The 24,014-nt window shown below is 40.2% G+C and overlaps 1 protein-coding gene and 1 long non-coding RNA gene across 3 annotated transcripts in view; one reads left to right on the top strand and one right to left on the bottom strand.

Annotated features, from left to right (window-relative positions):
* Positions 1–24,014, top strand: part of tox3 (TOX high mobility group box family member 3) — an 83,470-nt gene that overhangs the window by 23,638 nt on the left and 35,818 nt on the right. For both annotated transcript variants that reach the window (XM_057837546.1, XM_057837557.1), the window contains exon 2: positions 23,812–23,874. In XM_057837546.1, coding sequence (XP_057693529.1) covers positions 23,812–23,874 — 63 coding nt within the window. The remainder of the gene's footprint in view (positions 1–23,811; positions 23,875–24,014) is intronic.
* The window catches only part of LOC130916677 (uncharacterized), a 44,815-nt gene that overhangs the window by 11,483 nt on the left and 9,318 nt on the right, over positions 1–24,014 (bottom strand). The gene's annotated exons all lie outside the window — the stretch shown is intronic.

Below are 24,014 nucleotides of genomic sequence, written 5' to 3'. Positions count from 1 at the left end.
TATCACTTCAATATACTTCCATGACACCAATTACTACTTAACTATTTCATTCCCAGCCATTTTCACCGGTGCAACCCCCTTCGCTCCCGGCCGTTTTACTGGATTTTGACTGATTTTGCAAGGCCCACAGAAAATTCTGTTCTATTGCTATATAAACATGGAACCTACCAAAATAGAGATTAGACTCCCTTTCTTTCAGCAGGCAAAAAAAAGACAAGTTCATATCATTTTCCAATCTTTAGAAATCAGCATTAGAAAATAGCTTAGTTTGAGCAATTTTCCAATTTCTGATGAAAAAAAAGAGAAATTGACCTTTTTGTGAAAGCATACATTTCAGACATAACTTTGACTTTAACACAGCTATAATGTTTCCTTTTACAAAATAACATAAACAACAAGACAAATAGAGCTTTTGATAGCAAAGTAATAATTTATTTACACATAACTAACTGAGAGATGACGCTGTTGTGGCCTCGACAGCCGGGTAAACTTTTGCCTCATCGCCGCCTGTCTCATAAAGTTGGATTTTTTTGAGTCTCTGCGGGGTCTGCTCAGCGGGCAGCACAGACTCAACGGCATCGTCCGCTGCATTGGTGGTCCCAGTCGTTCTGCTCGGTCATCCAGCGCCTGGCATCCCGGGCGTCCTCTAGGTTGTTCTCCATTCGGTCGTCTTCTGCCGGCCCCGGCCGTGCGGCCCGGCCGTTCGTTGCAGTTGAATCGGGTTGCGGGTCTTACCAAATGTGCTACTCCAGTGGCCAGTTTTATTGCTTTAAAACTGATTTTCAGCCTTGTGCTTTGAAGCTAAATTGAATCAGAACCTTGAGATGTCTCTTGTAAGAAAAAAAAACAAAAACGTAAAAGACGTATAAATACGTCTTTGGGACACTGAAACTATTAAAAATAGAACGTATTCATACGTTTTTGGGAGCAAATGAGTTAACTAACAGTCAGGGCTTTGTCGGCATGTTGTGGTGTTGCAGAAAGAGCACCAAAAATGTGAATAGGTGAGTAATTAAGTGAAAGCTAGGAACACATTCCAGAGAGACCACAAAGATGTCAATTTGTGACCAGGTGGGGGTTTACTGTATTCACAATTATAACAATATTAAACTTTAAATACTAAATGCGTGAAATAATTTTTGTTTTTACTCTCTGGAAAGATATAGCAATTAAGTTATCGAACTAGTTGCAGAAAAAGTTGTGTCACACAATCTGCATTTTCCACATTGTCATGATTTCTCTTTAATTTGGCCCGGCTGTTGCCGTTTATTCCCTGCCAACTTGTTGATTGTCAGTTTTTCAAAGACACATTTCTGGAGAGCAGCCCGAGAGTATTTGCAGTGCCGGACCTCTGTCGGGGAGTGCCAAGCAACACAGCCACAAATTGGAATGTGGCACAGCTCCGGGAACACAGCCAACATTTAAATTAGACAATAACCTCTGCTCTCTCCATATTGCTTCTCTTTTCCAGCTGCAGGCCCTGGCTATTTGTCTAATACAGTTGAGCCCAGTGCTATATAATACACTGATATACGAGTCGTCACTCGGCAGTTTGTGTGTTTCAGATTTTAGAGATTGAACAACTGGTCATGCTTACATGTTTGCTGCAGGTTTATGCCATGAATACTAGCGAGGACAGAGGCGGCACTGGGACTCTGTCTCATTAAAAAAAAAGAGAAACAGATGAGAATTGAATGCGTTTATTGATATTCTGTGTTTTTCTTCCACCCTTTACCTTCAATGCGCTGAAGCATGCAAAGCAAACACAGCACTTCATACGGAACTAGTTTAACTGGATTGAACATGACTTTGCATCCCAAATGAGTTTGCACTAAAAATAGGTTGACAAAAATTTGTTTCTTTTGCTGGCAAGATAACATTGGGCTATGTTAATTTCACATTCACTACACCTGTTATAAAAGGTATGTTATCCAATAATAGCGCTGTGTGTGCGTGTGTCAGCCTTTATGTGAATCCATAACTTGCCTATTGAATCACCAAAAGTAGAAAGAGAACCTGCAGCAATTGCGTGAAAGGGAGTAATTGGCATGTGTGAAATGTACAGTTGCACACCGGCATTGCATCATTGTGCCCCCGGCCACAAAAATATAGCTCGAGATGGGTTTATGTAATGGTATGGCGTATCTATAAAATATATATATGTTTGTAAATACTTAGAGTAGAAAGAGTGCGGTGTGAAAAAACACGTAAAGCGATGAGGTGGACACTTTGGAAACAAGTACAAAAGTAAATTAAAATACACTAAAATGTGAATCGTTGTTGTTAGGATTGGAAATCAAGCATCCCCTGATGGAGTTGCCCTTTGGACTGGGGTGTTGCACAGAGCACCATTGAATCTTAATTACGATGGATTTTAGTACCCAGTTTGGTTCCATATTTGGCATGCAAGGTAAATATTTCAAAATATCAATGATTTTCTTATATTGGTGTACTGGTACGCGATTTGAAGTGGGCAACAGTTGGACCTAGATACACAAATGTGTTTGTACCACAAATTAATTGTCCCATTCTTGGTGGATAGCTCTACTCATCCTCATAGCAAAGTAAGTTTATTCCTGAGAGAATCTTGGAATTTATTCAAAGTTACAAGGAACAAACAGCCTCAAGACGATGTGAGGGCTCAAGCTGCGACAAGAGCCCACCATCAGACCTCTCATGTCGTTGCCTCTCGAGCCCGTGTGTTCATGCACTCGCCCCAGCCATTGTGAGAAGACTGCACCATATTTCTGAGGCCCTCTTCATCTCCTAAGCTTCTTTTGTGGCTGCCGGCCAATGGCTGCGCACCCTGCAAGATCAAAGATGGCACCCCATTTATCTGGTTGCTTTCTTCTAGGATTGTCTCATCTCAAAGATGGGAGGCAGTTCGAAACAACAGGGATGTTGAATGTTGACCTACACAACTGCAGTGTTGACTTACTGACATAAGCTACCAAACACAGCAAAAACAAATGCTAACCTTGTTATTTAATTTTTAAATTTAATTAACACTTGATACAAGTTAATCGGGCAGTCATACCATTAACTATAATTAGAACATTTTAAGTCAAATACGAATTTGACTATAACTAGCATTGAAGGTAAAAAATCCAACCCTAAGGAATAAACCAACACTAACAATAGCTTGCCTTCAACAATGTTGTAAAGAATGAGTCCCATAAAAATGCATTTGATTGGTCATAGGAGTGGATTTCATTGACAATTGGATGGCAAGTGGATTTATAGCAGGATTTTAAACCGCACTGCCAGGCTTCAATAACACTCAGTGGTCAATGCACTCGCTGAGATAATCAACAAGACTAGAAATGAACTAAACCATTGCTGTTCTGAGTCTGAGCCCCACCACTGAGATGACATACAGTGATAATCGGAACAAACTTCCCCTTGGCGCTGCCTTTCTTGAGGACTGGCTGTCCTAATAGTGGAAGACAGTGCTGGGTCGGGGGAGTAATGATTTTAGCTTTAAACTGAATTAACTATTGATTCAGCAGCAGCTCGTCCTAGAGCCTGCTGTGTTGAAGTGCTGTTCTGTGGACTTGGTTTTTGAAACATAGCTCGCTCTACACACGCACACATATGAGGAGATACAGTACATTTATATATGTCAGCTCAGCACTGTATCTGCGCTAGCCTGCTGGGTGTGAATGGTCCCTGTGAGGGATTCAGAAGCAGCTGCACTGTGTTGATGCTAACTAAATGAGCTTGTAGATGAGTACAGATTTTGGCGATGAAATGTGGTATTGTTTCCCACCAGGATTTGTAGATGTTTTTCCATTTTTTTTCATGTTCAGGTTTGCTGTTTTATTTGGAACATGTTCTTAAATCCTTATTTCCATCAAGGGGATTTCTGTTAAATTCTGCAGAGGCTGTCGGCAGGATGGTGATAGCATGACATCATTCCATGCCAGCATCTAAAGTACGAAATAATAATTATTCACCCTTTGTAATCACTATCTTTTTATTTTGCTTATTTAATCAGTGCATTGAACCCTTACCCATTTATGGTTGGCTTTCCCACAGATTTACCCATTTGAAATCCTGTAAGCAACCATAATTTTCTTTTGTATTATTGTTCTCGAGTATAATATGCACTCCCAAAATCGCACTTTCACAGCTTGATTTTTCTTTTACCTTCATAATTAACAGGTATGGTACACACCAGAAAAATAGCTGGCATCCATCTAACCTTTTGATTTTTTTGCCAATCACAGGGCACATATAAATATAACCATTCACACCCACATTCCCACAAATGGACAAATATAAAAGTGTTAATAAAAAACTTATGATGTAAATGGTAAGTTGGAATGTGATGGGAAACAGAAGGACTCGAAGAAAAGCCACCACCTCAAAACTGAGACCGATATGCAAACCAGTTTTTTGCCATGCCTTCCTCGGATCCATGCTTAAAGTTTTTACTACAATCCACATTACCAATGGATCCCAGATGTCCGCAGACAAATTCCTCTTTAAAAAAGCAATATTTATCTGCTCGTTGAAACACGTCACCATTTCATTATAAAACCCTGTTAACACCCCACTCCTGTTGACGAATCCTTATGTTGGTAAAATTTGTTCGCATATTAGTCTATTACAAAATTACAGGTGAGCTTTTCTACTGTCGTGTAAACTTAAGATGCTAGTCTTGCAAGCAAGACAGTCCTGACTAGGTCTTTCATTCATTGTACTGTCTTGACAACCTTAAGTGTCTAAGCACTTTGCAGCCATCTGATGACTAAGGGGCGAGACACACGGGAGACGACGTCGCTTGCGTTCAATACATTTTCTATGGCACGAGTGCGAAGAGGCGAAAATCGGCAACGCTCTTGTGGCGAAGCGATATTTGACTTTCATGCACTTCAATTTTCACGTGACGCGATATAAGAAAATAGGAAATGGTTTCATTTCTGTTGCTGCCACCTGGCACTACAACCAATCAGCAATGGATTTATTGATCAACAAATCATCTGTGACGACACTGGCCAATGCCGAAATTGACATCAACACGCCACACTTTGTCAACATGGGGGGGAAAAAAAACTGTCAATATGGACATGTAATTTTTCTCTTGTATCTCTTGTACGTTTGCTGTTCATTACAAGTTGCAATGATTGTATAACATTGCTTGTCATAAATAAAAACAAATAAACAAAACATTGTCAACTTGGAGGACCGCATCATTTTAGCAGTGTGCGACCCGCACATACTTCATGATACCTCTCAGCATGATTTCCATGACATAAATAAAAAAGCCTCAGTATGGGAAGTTATTAGATGACGGTATTCTCCATTGACCATGCTAGTTTTTAAGATGAGGTGGATCAAGAGTCATTTCTTTATAAAGTAAGGTTAAAATCAGTATCTCCGTTAATTCCAACAAAACGTTCTGCCATAGCATGGTTGCAATCGGAAAACACCAGAATTTTTTAAAAATTCCCTCCAAATTCATAGCCGATCAGAGACTAGCGATGACGCACAGACAGAAGGCGGTGCGTGCCACTGTAGCTTGCCGCTGCAGTCGCTGTCGCTCAACGCCTCCCGTGTGTCTTGCCCCTGACTCATGGAAAAGAGGCAGGCACTGCAGATGTGACCAGGAAGTGACTATCTGCTTGAATACAATGGCGGCTTGCAAAGCAGATGTTGTGTATAGGTCAGTTTCCGAAGTTTTATCATAAATACTTTTAATTTCCTCATTAAAAGAGGAGCAAAGAACATCCCTAAAAGTTTTGGACAGGAAACAATGTTTTTGTGCTTTTCTTTGACCGATTTTGTCAAACTGTGGCTTAATGTGGATTGGTCAGTGATGAGTGTACAAGAAGAGCCATCGTCCAATCATCAGCTGTTTATTTTTAGAAGCTTCCTCCCTTGATATTTCAACTGGATCTTTCCCAGATTGATATGTGTAATATATCTGTAGCAGATACATATATGCAACAATCAATCTAGCGTGCCAGGTTACTATAACGCTGAATTCAAGGTGGTGTTATGACAAATAGAAATGGCTGCAACAGATATGATAAGACATATAAATATGGAGACACTTTGGCTAGGTTCATACTGTAGGTCGTAATGCACAATTCCGATTTTTCGTCATGTCTGTTTTTTTGGCGTGCCCTTTTAGACACGCGTTGAGCAAACCGACTCGCATGTGCAGAAGCATCAAAACAATACACGTCACGACACATGCTGGCTGTCATCCGTCATTCCAGGGTGATCATATTTTGATTTCCAAAAATAGGACACAAATAGCAGACATTAATAATCCCCTTTTAGTCTTTTATTCAAAGTTGATGTGGATTGATAGAACGCATGCACGCGCGTGCATAACGCACAAACGTTATGTGTGTGTCAGTTTGCCTTAAATCGGCCATGTAAACAATACTAAAATATTGCTTATTTGCGCACATAGAGAAAACCGAGCATAATCAGGCTTATCTTTTACATCATTTTATTTTTTTGACTGTCAAACTTGCCTCCTGCGTAGAAGCTGAGTTCAAGCTAGTTACTAGGGTGCTACCACTAATGCACAGCTATGACTGCCTTCCTGCCTGCCGGTCTCGCTCTTTGCTGACGTAATTGCTGCATGAATTCCGATTTGGGACACTTCGCAGTTCAGACCGCCGCCACATTGTGGAAAAATGTGGCCCAGATCGGATTTAAACCACATATAAAAGTGACCCAGATCGGATTTAAAATGGTCCAGTTATTTGCGACTTCTCCTGTTAAGACCATCAAGTTAATGCCTCACTCGAGTCGAAAAAATATGAAAAAATCGATTTGTGCATTAAGACCTGCAGTATGAACCTAGCCTTACAGTAAGCAGTGAAAATCAGTGTTGTCCTAATTCGATACGCAGTATCTTTATGGGCGTCCGGTACGGCTCTTGGACGGTGGTAAATGGTGTTATACTTGCACAGCACTTCTCCACCTTTCAAGGCACTCAAAGCGCTTTACACTACATCGCCATCCACCTACTGGTGACGCAGCACCAGGATCAATTGGGTTCAGTATGTTGCTCAAGGATACTTTCATAAGGGTGGAGAATAGAACCCACAACCTCTAGGTTGGGGGTTGGGGGACAACTACTCTACCACTGAGCCACACCACCCCCAGTGTTAGATATGGTCATAGGATTGGTTTCGTTCCAGTACGTGTGTGTTTTCAGCACAATATTTGTTTGTGTTTAAAACTACCATCTCTATAATGCGTCATTTTTCAAAGGACCTGGCTCAGCTGGAATATCATTTATCAGTAATTTATGTGTTGCTGGAAATAGGTAGCTTGAATTAGTTCAGTGGTTTCTAATTTTCTAACATCAGGCATGAAAATGGGTCAGGGGTTAAAAAGGTGAGAAGGGTGTGGAGGAAATATATTCCAGTACACTGTATTGTATACCCCAACAAAATATTGAGCTCTGTCGACCCACACTGTGTTTCAGCAGGGCCATGCAGAGACCGGTGGAGGGGTGGGTGCTCGTAGATCAAAAGGGGCACATGAACAAGTATTTAATACACCTTAAAACAACATAACTTCTATTTTAACCAGTTTTAGATAATAATTGGCGGCGACTGACATACTTTAATTGGGAGGGGGCAACAGTGAATAGAAATCAAAACTGTCATCAACACTTTCTGGCTGTGACTCAGTCAGTCTGCCTCTTTTCTTCCTTCAACCTCTGCATCAAAACTTCCTTCCTCAACTTGTTCATCTGAGAACAAACCACATCAGATGGTCACTGAGCCACCAACAGCACAGTTTTCTTAAAACTATTATTTCATTATTATCCATACTTAACAACTCTAGCACCTAATGATTAATAAAGCAATGACATAAAAATCTTATAGAAAAATAACATTGTAATTGTGTTTATAATTGGATTTAATACCCGACTATCCTTGCAAACTTGTTCTTACCAGGTCTGCTATTCACCCAGCTGATGAGGTATCCACTGCCTTTAGCAGCCTCATCTAACTATTTTTTTTTAATCCCTCAATCTCCCTTCCCTACGACGCATGTCTATGTAATGAAATATAAATATTTAAAAAAACAAACAGACTCCCCGGTGGCTTTTAGTTTTAAAGCTTTCTTAATTTCCTTCTCACTCAATAACGATGGAGTTAGATTTGTGTTTTTATTATTCAATCAAAAAATAAAGTTACTTCTATCAAAAACAAAGTTGCTTCAATCAAAATACAGTATATACTTTTAATCCCAAAAAGTAGCTTCAATTAAAAAAAAAGTTTTTGATTGCAATAATAAATTTGAGACAAAAAAAGCATTTGAAAACTATTTTTCTTGATTGAAACAAATGTTTCCATTTAAGTAATGTTTTGCGTTTGGGCCACATTTTGGCTAGGACATTTGTGTCTTTATTATTCAATCAAATAAGTTGCTTCAAACAAAAAAATATATATAAAAAGAAAAACTTTGCACATGTGCCAATCACCGTTTACCAAAGCCTGAGAGGGTTTGAGTAGACTCACTATGAAGCTTTTAATAAAGCCAAGCATTTTCTAACTACTTTATTCTTGTTTAAAAATAATTCGGTGGGGCAGTAACATGTTTAAAACTTATCATAATTCTTACATTTTGAAGTGCTTGAAAACCATTTATAAATGATACTTTGGTGAAAAAAGTGAAAAAAACATGTCTTATATATATATCTATCTTTTTTCCAATGTAAAATCTGAATAAATGCATTGAACACGCACAAAAAAATGGGGGGGGGCGCTACTTCGCGGTTTTCACTTATTGCGGCGGGTTCTGGTCCCCATTAACCGCGAAAAACGAGGGATCCCTGTATTTCTGAAAAGCTTTAAGAAGCAGGACTCATTCCCACCACTCGTCGGGCCGCTGTTGTGCCGACACCGGCCGTCAGCTCAAATCCAAGCTGAAAATAACGCGTCTCCGGCGGACGACGGGAGCGATGTGAGGCGCCCCCTCCATCCGAGAGAATGCCGCTTAATTTGACTCAACAGTATGTTTCTTCGTTTATATTACCGTTAAATACACAAGCTTGACGCCAATTTAACGGGAACTATTTTTTTTCATGGGAGATTTGGCTAGCTCTGGCAGTGTTCAACGCAAGCTGCAACGAATGGCAGTAACTTTTTTATATCGCAAAACGTGAAAACGATTGAAACCATTACTCACCAAATTCAATCTGCTGGCAAATACAGGCAAGTGTGTATGCTGCGCTCTGGTCTGCCCCGATGTGGATAAGGCCTGCTTTTTAGCTTTGCAATGCAACCGAAGGCTCTCCGAGCACTCCATGTACACGCGTAAGGAGTGCGCGCGTTTGGAATAATGGAACGCAGCTTGGGCCGATGATTGGTTCTCGTCAGCGAAGCATCTAGAAGGATTTGCTGACTGTGTTCTTAAGTGCTCAGTTTACGTAATAAGTTAATCACATGATGATAATAATAATAATTAAATAAAACCTCCCAACCCCCCCCCCCCCCCCAAAAATAATTTCTCCTCGGATCTACGCAATTCACGTAGGTCGCCCTTTTTGACTTCAAAACGGCGAATTTCGCCGAAAGGTGAGAGATTTTCATGCCTGTAACATGTTATGACATTTAAACTGCACCCTATAAAATAATGGCAAAGCTCATAAAATATAAAAAAGAGAAGCAAGTGTTCTGTCATTTCCAAGCTCACGTATGCAGTTGAGGAGGCATTGTTTGATCTTTTAATGATGAGCGCATGCAGACATTGATGGTCCTCAGCTGCAGATTTTAGCATTCCCAGTTCATCTATACCGATGCATGTTACTTCATCAGATTTGGGGTGAAGATGGGTCATATCGGTGCAATATTGTGTTCACCCAAAAGGTTGAAATAATTTTGCGCGGGATAATAGCTGCAAAGCACCTTATTTCCCACCGGACTTTCTTTCACACAAATATTCTTCTGCTGTGATTTAAGAGGGAGGTGAGAAAAGGCCAGAAAACAAATCAAAATTGACACAGACAAAAGGATATATACTTGTATTCATGCCGCATGCTGGGTTTGAATAGACACTGGTGTCTGTTCACACAAGCACATCATCCGTGTAGAGCTCTTAATACTCCATCTTATTGAAGAAATATGCTCTTTGTGCACAAAGAGGAATAAAAACACTTGTGGCTTTTTCTTTATGCTACTAAATTTCATCAACCGCATCTGCCATAAGCCACCATTTTCTATTAAAACTGTAATGCATTTTTATTGAAAGGGCATAATGTCATTGGCTCTTGACATTTCAGTTGAATGAATTTAAGGAGTGGTGACTGAAAATAAATCGACTTTTCTCAATCTTTTACTCTTGTTATGCTGGTAGCAAAAAATTCAAATCTATTGAAAAATAACATTTGGACCTTCTCGGGGGAGAAATGAGCATTTCTTGTTTCTTTCGTCACCCAAATCTGAATGTGTCTTCAGCCAGGTGCTCACTCAGTGATTTTAATGAATGCTTCACGTATGGGAGTCACAAGTGATGTGACGAGTGTGATTTCTGTTCTTACAGTGTTGTGTAATCAAGATGCTCAACATACAGTAACTGCATATTGCATATTCTTGGACAATCATGAGTCTTCTCCATATATGCTACAATATAAAAACTTTCTTGTGAGGATAAATGAAACAATAGTTGTAGGACAAGGAATACAAGGAGCTAAACTAATAATAAATTAATAGATTGTGGTATCAAGCTCTTCTTGTTATTTTTATTGGGGTGAGGGACTTGTAACATGCATCCTAGTATCCAGTTCCCTTTCTATTTGAGTCTGGGAATAGCGCGAGCGTGAAATAAATGAGTGAAATTAAAACAGTCATTCAATCTAGATTCTTTTCAAGATTTTAAAAAACTTTTTACGGGTTCTGTTTGTGAGTGTGTTTTTTTTTAGTTCATACAGTGGCCTCTTTATCCTATAGACCCTACCCACGTGACGTCACAACTCCGTCCTCCTGACTGGTACCGCCCAATTGTCCGTCAACACATCGTGTTTACCTGTTACGGCTACGTACATTCCTCCTATTTACGGCGTGTTTTTCTGCTCGTTAACATTAATAATCAAAATGGTGAAGGCGTGTGTGGCGGTCGGTTGCAATAACAGAGAAGATAGACGGAGAGACTTGAAGTTCTACCGGATTCCGAGAGACCCGGAGAGGAGAGAGCGAGATGTGCTGCTGCAATTCGACGAGAAAACGGCTCCAAACGATTACCACAGATTATGTAGTAGTCATTTTATATCTGGTAAGATGCATTTAATATATATTTAGAGGGTTTTGGGCTGACAACCACAATTAAGATCATTGCTAGGCTAATCGCCGACAACATACATGTATGTATGTAGTGAGAGTGCTATCGCTAAACCATATAAACATTAAAAGCCCTAGCTCTATTGACAAATGACATGAAATACATTAGACTTGACAGTGGATGTTAGCAAGAACAAAACATTTTGAATTGAAAATTTCGTAACTCACCTTTCCAAGCACAAGATAGATTCCTGCCGAATTTTCGTGTACGAGGACCTGTTTCACCCAACCAGCAACGAAGTATTTATAAGCCTCCAAGCTCTTAAAGTTTTTCAAACTTTCGTGAGAATAGGCTGATTTTGTGTGGACAAGATAGTTGTTCATATCAGGGTAGCTAGCAGATGTCAGGCAAATACGGCGGAGACAGCGGGTCGAAAAACATCGATTTAGGCATCAAATATGGATCTGGCGAATGGATAAACTGAAGCTTTTCCACATAACGCCTTTTATGCAACGCATCAAGTGAGTTTACGGCATCCGAAAGCACCGGGTCTTCCATGAAATGCATGATAAGTTGCTCGATCAATTGAGACCATTGATAATACAGACACAAAATGACGGAAAAGGGGGCGGAACAATACAGCGATCACGTGATTTTGTGACGTCGGTGGGTAGGGTCTATAGTAGCTTGAAGCTCGCAGGTGCTTGAAAAATTAAATGCATTTTGTATTTCGCTGCACTATACGTGTACTTTTCTTTGTTAAGTGTGTTTAGCTTTACTGGTTATCTCAACTGGATGCAGTGAACCAATTGAAAACCATCAACATTGAACTTGGTATGAGGGAGTGTTTGCATAGTTTGATTAAATATGACACGAATGATCACTGAAATCTATCATTTTTTTCCCTCTGATGCGTTCTCCGTGCAGTTTTAAAAAGTACAAACAGACAAAGCACATCAGAGAGAACATAACCCTCCACTCTACATATATAGACACACATTCGTTTGTCCCATTATTTTTAATTACAGAGCCTTCATTGTCTGCGTTGACCCATTTTACCGTCAGCTGCATGGCCCCTCCAATCACACTTAATTTCATCTGGCATTGAACTCTAAGAACATGCACCTCCTCCTCCTATTTGAAAAAAAAAAAAAAAAAAAAAACAAATTGGGAAAAACAATCCCAATCTCCACTGAGGTCTTTCGGCCCCCTCTGCTCACAGACACGAAACAGCTTTTAGCGGTGAAGATTGATACAGGTGGCAGAGGATGTTTTCTCAAGGTCTTCACGGAAGAGATTAGCAAGCTCTCTTAAAAGACCCCCTTGAAAGCCGATAAAAACACAGCCCAGCGGGGACGTCACGCTGCTAATTATCATTTCGACCATTGGCTTTTTCTCCCCATAATGAAAATCCTGATCAATGTCCGGGCTTTCGCTGTACAACTCAACAATAACCGTCTGTTGATGTTTATGTTTATGACACATGGCTAACTGATGTATAAACACTTGCATGCTCATGAAGTTGTCATCCTCATTAACCGGTCATGTATGACATGTTGGGTAATTGTCTTGACTACTTCAGATGACACTTCAAAATGTGCATGGAACCGGCAACTACTGTATAGAGAATGTTGAACAGTGTTTAAAGCTTTTTTTAATGCAGCACAATTGTATTGATACAAAGGTTTACACAAAACCCCGCAAAGAAAGGATATTTCTGCAACGGTGCGCTATCACTCAACAAAGCAGTGCCAAGCAATTCTATAATTATGTTGACTACTCCCCTGAATTCCTCTCCGGCTTTGCTACTATCTCTCTCCAATGGCTGTATTTTTTTCTAGATTGAATTTGTCCCTTAATTCTGTGTCAGTGCTGTCCAAACAAAAGAACATGGCAGACAGAAATTACAGCTTTTACAGGCTTTTTATAGTTCTACCTGAGAAGACAGAAAATGGTCTGTTCAACCTTCCTCCCCATTCCAAGTCGATGTATTTTATACCGAAAAGCAACATTGGACAAAAAAAAGGTTGATCCATGCTAGGCTTCAAAGGCATGTTGAAAGAGGATTCTGATACTACTCTTAAAAGTAGAAAATTGTCAGCTCCATTTTAACCTTCCGTGTCCTTTTACTGAAAAGCAACACAAGAATAAAGTGGAAAAATACTTTTACAATAAGTGGAGAGGATATTCTGATACTATATCGGTAGGCAAAAAAAAATATTGGGTAGACTTTTTCTGTCCATTTAAAGTCTCTGCCATTTACTGTAATATGAAAAAGGCTTTCAGCCAGCAACAAGTCACTCACATGGTTTGAAAGTGTGTTGTATTGCAATTGGAGTCCCGAGAAAATGGACTCAGGGTCCATTTTCCATCGAGTTATATGGACTGCCCCTGTAGAATATGGACCCCAAAAATTGTACCTTATGACTAAGAAATTGATCCAGCCATTTATTATATTATCATATACATACAGTGGGGAGAACAAGTATAGTGTATCAAATACTTGTTCTCCCCACTGTATGTCAATGGCTAAAGCTTTATTAAGCTGCCCTGGTCTAGATAACAAGCGAGCAACCCCTAATGATTAATTTGACAAAAAAATAACTTTTACAGAAAAAAATGCTGATGAGTGTCATGTGAGGATTTGCTAACTCAGAGGGGATGCATTTTTATTGTCTAGATTTTTTTTTTCCGGATACAAGACTAGTACCATGAAACACGGTAATAGCATATTTGCACTTCAGATGCCACTTCACCTCCAGTTAGCTAAAATTGGTTTTTCTATTATCATTTATTTTCAAATAATGATGGATTAATGTTACCTTTTACACTGAAAACTTTAAATTGTTTGTTAAATAGTATCATAGACGACAATAGCTAGTGCATATGTAGCAGCTAAATTAAAATGAGTAAATTTTCACATATGCAAAGTTTGTAGGATAAATGCTTATGGTTTATGTGTTGTGATCCAATAAAACTATCACAGTGTAATGCACAGTATGTAGTCTCAAAACCTGATACAGGGTCACAGTTTCCCATTGCAGCCTGCAGGTTTTTCCCCCTGCAACGGTCCTTCCTAGTTGCGTTTATCTATGATGCACATGGTGTGGCGGCTCTTAAACCAAAGAGCAACACAAGAACATTTGGTTTGTTGCTTTTACAGTGTACAGGCAACCCGATAGAGACTTCCGGTCCTACCGCTGAAGTTGTAAAATATCCAAATTAATTTCATCCCTTAATATCATCTCAATAAAGTTTTTAAAAAGCACAAGCAAGCCCGTCGACCGGGGGGGGGGGGGCGGCTACCGGGTATGTTGTCTCAGGACCATAAGGGCCGCTGAATGACCCTTAATTTATTTTACTTTACATTCACATATTTTTTATTTAAATCATTGTCTGATAAATGATTATGTTCAATATATACTTAAACATTTTAACAAATTAAATATTTCAAATATATATTTTTTCCTTTTTTCGCACAAGTCCTCCCCCCGCCCCCCCGTCTTAGCAGAAAATGGTTTGACCCCGCTCTGGCGCACTCAAGTACTAAGCATTTTCCTGTCTTTGCCAGTGACTGTAGCTGGAGGACAGCGAGCCTTCAGTAAAATGATAATAAAAACCTACCTACGTTCCACCATATCACAAGGCAGGCTTAACAACTTAGCCATTGTTACCAAACTGCACTTTATGGTAAGTTGCGGTGCTCTCAACTCCGCATTGTAGTGTGGAGTGGACGGGTGGACGGCTCGTTTGTCGTCAGTTCGTCCAGGTCTTCCTTCAGGAATGTGGCGATGTGCATAAAAACGCAGAGACACGTTGAATGGCTTTTTGCTGGAACTTTTTTTAACAATGGGGACGCACAGCCACTCATCTTAGCGCTACCGCACAACCGTTCTCAACAACTCCTCTCTCACCCCCTTATGATCGCCCACCTCTTCGTCTGCGCCAAATTGGTAAAGCCGGTCATATTGTAGAGGACAGCGACCCCTTGGGGATGCCGGTAACGCCATGCTCTCCACTGAGGCTGAGCTTGCTCAAAAACTGGATTTCACTGATGTTATAAATGACTTTGCTGTCAAAAAATCTAGGCGCATCACTGTTTGAGAGCTTGATAACCCCAGGGATGTGGAGGGGGCAGGCAAAGGATGTTTAGTTATACTGTTTTGTTTCTTAGCAGGCAATCATAGCAATCTCAGTTGTATTGTATTGTAGCCTACATGGGACAATAGATGGAAATTGTTTGTTTATATTGTTTCACATCACATTACGGTCTGTTAAATTTGACTGTCCATCTCAAATTAAACAATTTGAAAATTTACACTGTCATTGCTTGCAAATTATTAAAGTACTGCGTATGTTGTCGTGACAAGCCTGTGCCATAGTGGGTGGGCCCTATAATGGTCTCTTGTCCCCAGGCCCCAGCAAGTCTGTTGACAACCCTGTGCACAATGAATATTTCTGGGAAAAAAGGAAAGTATTTTAGGGAGTGTGATAGCGGGCTTGTACTTCCTCTAAAAGCTGAGAATTGATGGGTTGACTTTCCTCATCCATTTCCTGTCACTTATTATACAAGGCTGTATAAAAGCCTAAAGGTCTTGGCTCTTACAGGCAGTGTGAAAGGGACTTCTGATACTATACTTCTCTCCTGCTATCAACTTCAGTGTTCCTCCTGTCTGACTAGACGAGGATATCGCTGGAATTCCAATTTGCCATCCAAGTGACAGCGTAACACTTTCCAAGATAAGTTCAGCTTTTGGGTTAATTACTAGTTTGGTAAGTGAGGCCGTATCGTACAAGCGACACCCTTGGTACGCGTGTCAACCAGGGTTGAGCAGGACATCTTCTGGTGCGATGGCACCAGAGGCTGCGAACCACCTGCTCTGACAACCGCTTCTCGTTCATGCGGAACTCTGTTAACATAGCCCCCCACACCCCGCCCCCCCCCTCTTTCGCTCCCTCCAGGGCACAGACTAATTAATGGATACCATTCCTAGTTGATTAGCCCAAGTCCTTTCGGTAATTACATTCGCATACTAACCGCTTGGAATAAAAGGAGATGGGGAAAAAATGGACACAAAAGGCTGGAAAATATATGAATGCACTTCATGCGTTGTCTCTGATCTTAATTTATTTCCTCTATTGTTTCGCCCCCGCAAAGATAAGACATTGTTTTATTCCGTCTTCTCATCAAGTTGAGCTCCTGGTGATGTTTTAAGACTGATGGAAAATAACAAGTTTAATGAAGAACCCGCAAATCTAACACCACCCCCCGAATCCAAATCGGGTCTTGCGTGGGTCGGGCCCGCTCCACACAGAGATGCATTGTGCTGCCGGACCCAGCTGCTAGCCCATAATTCTTCATTCTATGTCCTATTGTTCCGACCTTTCACCACGCTTGTGTCCCCAAAGAAAGGAAGTTGCTGCCACTTTTCTAGCAGGCAGTGTGCGGGTCAGAAAGGGGGGGTTCGGAGGTTGTGAAAACAAAACCTACAAAGTGTTTGATTTTAGTAGCTTACACACGCATGTGGCACTCGTTGGAAATACTTTTTTTTTTTTTTTTTTTTTTTTTTTTTTAAGATGTTCTGGGACAGGCTCTACACAAATTAATTAAAATCTCTAACATGTTTATTATAAAAGTTTTTATGGATTTTTTTTTTTTTTTTTTTGACAGATCTTTGTGGTGCTAATGGGTGAGGCAACACGATTGTAATGTTTTGTCTTGAAACATTTTCAATTAAAACTTTCATGACTTTTTGAAGGGTATGTAATTAACTGAGCGTGTGTTCCAACTCTGCCGGGATGTTGAAGAGGTTGGTTTGCAATAAAAGCTGACTTTTCTAAGGGTGATGCAGGGAAGGATTGGCGCACCAGCAATAGTGGAATATTGAAGGGGATGTGTTGACTAAAAAGACTGCCAAAAAAGCATTTGCAGGATGTGTGCCAGCAAAGAAGTGTGGGTTCTTCTAATCTGTTAGGACAGGGGTGTTAAACTCAAAATTGTCATGGGCCACATCGTAATTAGGGTTGCCTTCGGAGGGCCATTATGTCGGCCAACCCATTTAAATATTTCACTTATTAGCATTGGCTGCCATTGGCGGCACTAGACGTCCAATTCACTTTAACTGCGAGGGGCTGGCATTTGATTGCTGCCAGCCCATCACAGTTAAAATGTATTGGCAGTGAAACCTAGGGCCGGCATGATTAATTAATGACTAATGGACAGGTAATCAATTAGCAAATGAATTGACAATTATCATGATAGTCTATGAATCGTTTAGAGACATTGTTGACCTCAATTTTGTCCAATCCTCTTTTTGTGCCACTTAATAGCAATGATTTTTTAATTAAAAAAAAAAAAAAAATCATTAAATATCAATATCATTAAAAAAGGAAAAATATGAATATTCCTTTATTTTGGTTAGTTATTTCATTTTTGTTTTTCATTAAGTAAAAACAGTAAATGGTTTCTTCTGGAGTCATGGATCTTTGATCGAGGGCCCCATAAATTTCATATAAATTTTATTTTAGAGAAGAGCAGTGTTGGGCATGTTACTTTAAAAAAGTAGTTACATTACTCACTACTCCTTCCAAAAAGTAACTGAGTTAGTAACTGAATTACTCTATAGTAAAAGTAAGTAGTTACCAGGGAAAGTAACTATTTCCGTTACTTTAAAAAGAACTTGTTGTATGTCACCGAATTTGAAATTTTCTGAGCAGTATTCGAGTCAGTGGAATAGAGAAGAACAGACAGTTAACTTGTTAGGTTCTTCAGCAGATTTGAATTGCTTACCACAGATGTCGACAAAAGCTTTGCCCCGGGACTTAAATTACACATTACATGCAGGTTCTTTCCTTTAATCTCGACAAACTTGAAATAGTGTCTATATCTCCACCTCTTAAAGGACAATTTTTCTTCTGAATGCTCTGCCATCCCGACCCTGTGCATCTGTTTTGCGTGTGTGTTTGCCGCACGCGCTGTTCCGGTTTGCTTTTGAAATCACCGGCTCTGATTGGCTTATCATGACACATGACTCTAACCCTCAGCCAATCACAATCACTTCCATCGCATCTCTCGAGGGGCTGCGTTCAGGTAGGCTGGTTTCCCGACAATTCACGTCACCTTCAAAGCATCTGCCGTCCTCAAGATGGAAGCAGAATTATTGCTGGCTGACAGTGGGAGATGGGAACGAGGCTAGCATCAGGTGTAGCAAACACAGAAACATTACCAAACTTTGGAAAGCATTGTCTAATTGAATGAGCAGGGACAAACAGCTTGGAGTCAAAAGCACGTGCGCTATTGTCGAACCTGAACGCACCCCAAGTCTTGGATGACAAATCAACAGAGCAGAGAGTCGGCTCGACACGGCTGGTAGTTTCTTCAATTTATTCAGAGTAAGTAACGCACCGCTTTTGACCGTCAGTAACGGTAACGGCGTTGTAATGGCGGAAAAAGTAATTAGTGAGATTACCCCGTTACTGAAAAAATAACGGCGTTACGTAACGGCGTTATTTATAACAGCGTTACTCCCAACACTGGAGAAGAGTAATCAGTTGTTTCACAGAATTTTCTTTTGCGGGTCGGATTTGGCCCATGGGCCACCAATTCGACACCTGATGTTAGGATGCTGACAGGTGTCTTATTATTATTATGATTAGTTCGGGAAAGGCTGCATCCAATATGTTTTTTTTTACTTGTTTTGAGGACATGTGCTAGTTGTGGGAACCTCTTGGTACCTCACAATATGATTCGGTTTGCAATACAATATCGAGATACAACGATTATCGATACAAGTCAGGAATTCATTCTACAAACAACTAATAAAGAGGAAAAATAAGGTATTTTCATCCTTCTGCTGTAGGTTTATTACTAGTAGATGTCGAATCCATTTGAACTGGGAGGGTGGCAGCGAGTGAACCCCTCCCACTTCAAGCGGGCCCCTTCCACTTCTATGGCTGTCAGTGGGAGCCAATGCCAAGCAACGAGGTAATCTTGGGCCATTTCAGGTCATTCATTACCTTTTTCATTTACCATTTTCAGTCACTTCCTGTGGATTTTGGGTCATTTCAGGGTCACTTCCTGTTGACTTTGGGGCATTTTATGATTAGGCAGTGACGCAAACTCAACTGGAAATGACCTGTAAATGCCCTACAATGAACAGAAAGTGACTAAATGCTCTGGTTTCGAATGTACGAACGTTCATTCGCCCTTCCCGGTCTTAATGGATTGGGCCTAGAGCACCGTCAATGGCAGCCATAGAGTTAACTGAGACAATATTATGGTGGAAGGTTTTGGTAGCAACTTTTTTTTTTTTTTTTTTTTTTTAACATTGACATCTTTTATAAAACAATATCTCGACTCTTGGCATAAACATTTTGATAACCTTTTTGAGATGCAAAGTATCAAGATATATCACCATTTTGATATTTTGTCACACCCCTAGCGTGTCCATGGATGAGGGTTTAGCTGCAAGTCTGTAGAAATGCTAACAGTTTTGCATGTAGTTTGCAATAAAAGCCAACTACTTATTCGTACATTGTATTGTTGAGTGTAGGGATGGGAATTGATAGGATTTTTACTATTCCGATTCCATTATCGATATTGCTTAACGATTCGATTCTTTATCGATTCTAATTTGGGGAAAAAGAACAACAAACGTTTTGATTGGCATCGAGTTTGTTTAATCAGAACTCACAACCTTACAAACTCACAACGAAATCAAAAGAGGCCCAAAGCCTCAATGTTAACTGTGGCAATAAGTGGCAAATACACAAGAATGTGTAACATTTTACTGAAACATTTATCTAATAGAAATAAAAAATACTGGTATATATTGGGAGATAGGTTGTTGTTCTGCGTTTGGCAATATGTCTTGAAGCAGGGGTCCCCAAACTTTTTCCTGTGAGGGCCACATAACTTTTCCCTTCTCTGATGGGGGCCGGGGTCAGTTTGTAACAAAAAAAAGTGACGATTGCAGAAGTTCATAAATGTAAAAAATTATTGTTTTTCAGAAAGCCACAATCAAATAACCCTTTCTGGATTCTTCACGGAATGAAAGTAAATAAAATAAAAATAATAATATAATAATAATAATTAATAATAAAAAACAAAATTAAATAGATAATAAGCAAATAACCCGCTCTGAATTCTTCAAGGAAAAAGGCCAGGAAATAAATAACACGATTGAGAAAAAAAAAAAAATTCAAAATGGCCGGACCAAATGTGGAGGCGGGCTGTATTTGGGCCGCGGGCCGCAGTTTGGGCACCCGAAGAAATACCGCATCCAAGCGAGTGAGCGTGCGAAGTGAGAGAGGGAAACACTTCTACGAGCCTACGTTCTTTGTTAATGTTAATATCTACAGAGGCAACGCCTGTATGTATAGACCCTACCCACGTGAAGTCACAACTCCGCTCTCCTGAATGGTACCGCCCACTTGTCCGTCAAAACATAGTGTTAACCTGTTACGGCTACGTACATTTCTCCTATTTACGGCGTGTTTTTCTGCTCCTTAACATTAATAATCAAAATGGTGAAGGCGTGTGTGGCTGTTGGTTGCACTAACAGAGAAGATGGAAGGAGAGACTTGAAGTTTTACCGTATTCCGAGGGATCCAAAGAGGAGAGCAAAATGGACGGCTGCAATTCGACGTGAAAACTGGGCACCAAAAAAATCACCACAGACTATGTAGTAGTCATTTTATATCCGGTAAGATGCATTTAAGATATACTTAGAGGGTTTTGGGCTGACAAATAACCACAATTAAGATCATTGCGAGACTAATCGCCGACAACATACGACGTAGTACGACATAGTTTCAAATTCAAGATGTTTGTGACTTCCCTTTCTTCCACCATCGTTATTTTTTGAATAATATGTAGCTGGTACCAAGTGAAAGAAACTGGCCTCGTCTACGGAGCTGACAAATAACCACAATTAAGATCATTGCGAGGCTAATCGCCGACAACATACGACGTAGTACGACATAGTTTCAAATTCAAGATGTTTGTGACTTCCCTTTCTTCCACCATCGTTATTTTTTGAATAATATTTAGCTGGTACCAAGTGAAAGAAACTGGCCTCGTCTACGGGGCTGACAAATAACCACAATTAAGATAATTGCTAGGCTAATCGCCGACAACATACACGTATGTATGTAGTGAGAGTGCTATCGCTAAACCATATAAACATTAAAAGCCTTAACTCCATTGACAAACGACATGAAATACATTAGACTTGACAGTGGATGTTAGCAATAACAAAAGATTTTGAATTGAAAATTTCGTAACTCACCTTTCCAAGCACAAGATAGATTCCTGCCGAACGAGGACCTGTTTCACCCAACCAGCAACGAAGTATTTATAAGCCTCCAAGCTCTTGAAGTTTTTCAAATTTTTGTGAGAATAGGCTGATTTTGTGTGGACAAGATCATTGTAAATATCAGCGTAGCAGATGTCAGGCAGACAGGGCGAAGACAGTGGGTCGAAAAACATCGATTTGGGCATCAAATATGGATCTGGCGACTGTATAGAACGAAGCTTTTCCACATAACGCCTTTTATGCAACACATCCAGTGAGTTTACGGCATCAGAAAGCACCGGGTCTTCCATGAAATGCATTTTAAATTCCTCGATCAATTGAAAACAATGCTAATACAGAGACAAAATGACGGACAAGTGGGCGGAACCACACAGCGAGCACGTGGTTTTGTGACGTCGGTGGGTAGGGTATATAGTCTTTTGTGTTGTTGTTGTTGTGTTTCCACTCGCGATCGGACACTTAAATCCAGTTGTGTAGTGGTTTGAACGATGTGCTAATGCTAGCGAACGAATGCTAACCATACTGTTATTAGCAGCTAATCATCGCTGATTTACGTTGATGCAAACCTGTTTGTTATTGGGGACGAAATTGATTTGTTTCATTTCTATTTTTAGTTTCACTCTTCAAGTGATGGTTGAATAAAGTCAGCAAATTATACCAACGTCTTCTGTATCGTCATTTCGGAGTTTAGCTAGCTGTGTAGCTGTCTCGGTGAGGACAGTGCAGTCTATTCCCTCCCGATGCAGTTATCTCCACCTTGCAATGACTGCAAGTCGCTTTGTTGTAATTTTTCCTCGTGAAGTGAAGACACACTTTCGAGCGTTTGAACCTACGTGCTGTCATTGTTATGTTTATGGCTGCAATGCTCGTGCTTACCCGTCGTAACCTTTCATTTTCACACTCTTTCCTGGTGAAGTGTAGTCCAACTTTGGAGCGAGTGGTTCTTGGCGCCATGCTAGTTTGATGCGTCTGGACAACAAGACACGTCACGACGCAATACGCGTCTTTAAGAATCGTTGAAGAGATCGTTAAGGCTTTTTCATTGTGATGTCGAGGCCTCGAAACACTCGGAACCGGTTCCGAATTGGAATCGGATTTCGATTCCCATCCCTAGTTGAGTGTACAGCAGAAATAAAGTTTTCAGACGTTTTTTGAGGGTCTATGATAGGGATGTCCCCATCCAACCACATGATCGGAAATCGGGCCGATCAAGCCTTTTTTCAGAGAATTCTATTAATTAAAAAAATATATTTATGTTTTCTGTTTCATGCTTTTATTGCGTTTGGTACTTAAAGTTAACGATGATTGACAGGTTTCTAGCTTTGATCTTGTCAGAGAACCCCGGTAGCTCTACGATCAAAGGGACAAATGTGTCAATCATCGTTAAACTTACATAAGTGTGCTGTGGCAACTCATTTTGTAACTGAGAAGCTATTCTCAGCAGTGTGAGTGGATTTGAGTGGACTCACTCAATGAGACATTTATTAAAGACGCATTTTTCTACGTTATTCTTGTTAAAAGTATTTCATACTATGAAGGCGGCAAAGTGGGACAGTAACATGTTTGGAACTTTTGTTCCAAAACAAAAAAACATAACTTTTTGTTTTCTGGTATCGGATAAGGACCTTATATCGGCAGATTCTCAAAATCAGGTGACTCTGGTTTAAAAATATGCGAATAGTGAATTAGGATCACCAATTCTATGGAATGTTTAAGGGTTTGTGATACAAAGCTTTTCTGACTTTTTGAATGTGCAAGAAACAGGGGGGTATGCCAACTGTTCAAGGGGGTGTGTAGCTTGTGGGAGTTTTAAAAAGACTGGTCTAATACCAACAGCTATGACTGCCAACATTCACATTAACTCGCTCTGATTACCCTGGATCACACGACCCCCATATGTACACACTCGACCTCCTGTAGTATCCCTACTCACCCACAGGTTATTTGAAGTTAACAAACCGCTAGTGCATCTTGATACTTGTCTTTGTCATGCAAACGCACTTAATTGTCACCCACAAAAGCGCTGAATAGGCAGTGCGGCATTTCATTACTTACCACTTTGAATCATCACTGAATGACACAATCATCGAAAGCCGAAGTGACGGCGTGTCCTTGTGAAAGCGTCAAAAGCGGGTCAGGGCCGGTGTGTAAATATTGACTGCGTTTGAGTGACAGCTTTCCACGGTGAGCAGCTCAGAAAGTTGATTGTGTTTTTGTCATCTGTTTCCCCATTTAGTTCCAGAACAACAACTACATGAACATGTCAGAAGCAAATGGCACCCTGCTGACTGCTGGTGATGTGAGTATACATGTCTTTGAGCAATTATTTGAATAAATTGGTTAATTTTATGCTTCTGCTATATGGCGATTCCTTCTTGCCATCACTGGGATTATTCTGCAGTGGTCTTAAAAATGCACAGAAAGAAAGAGACAAACAAG

This window comes from Corythoichthys intestinalis, chromosome 1 (assembly GCF_030265065.1).
Source record: "Corythoichthys intestinalis isolate RoL2023-P3 chromosome 1, ASM3026506v1, whole genome shotgun sequence".
NCBI classification, from domain to species: Eukaryota; Metazoa; Chordata; class Actinopteri; order Syngnathiformes; family Syngnathidae; genus Corythoichthys; species Corythoichthys intestinalis.
The sequence above is the reverse complement of the archived record's forward strand: the minus strand, read 5'-3'. Positions and strand labels throughout refer to the sequence as shown.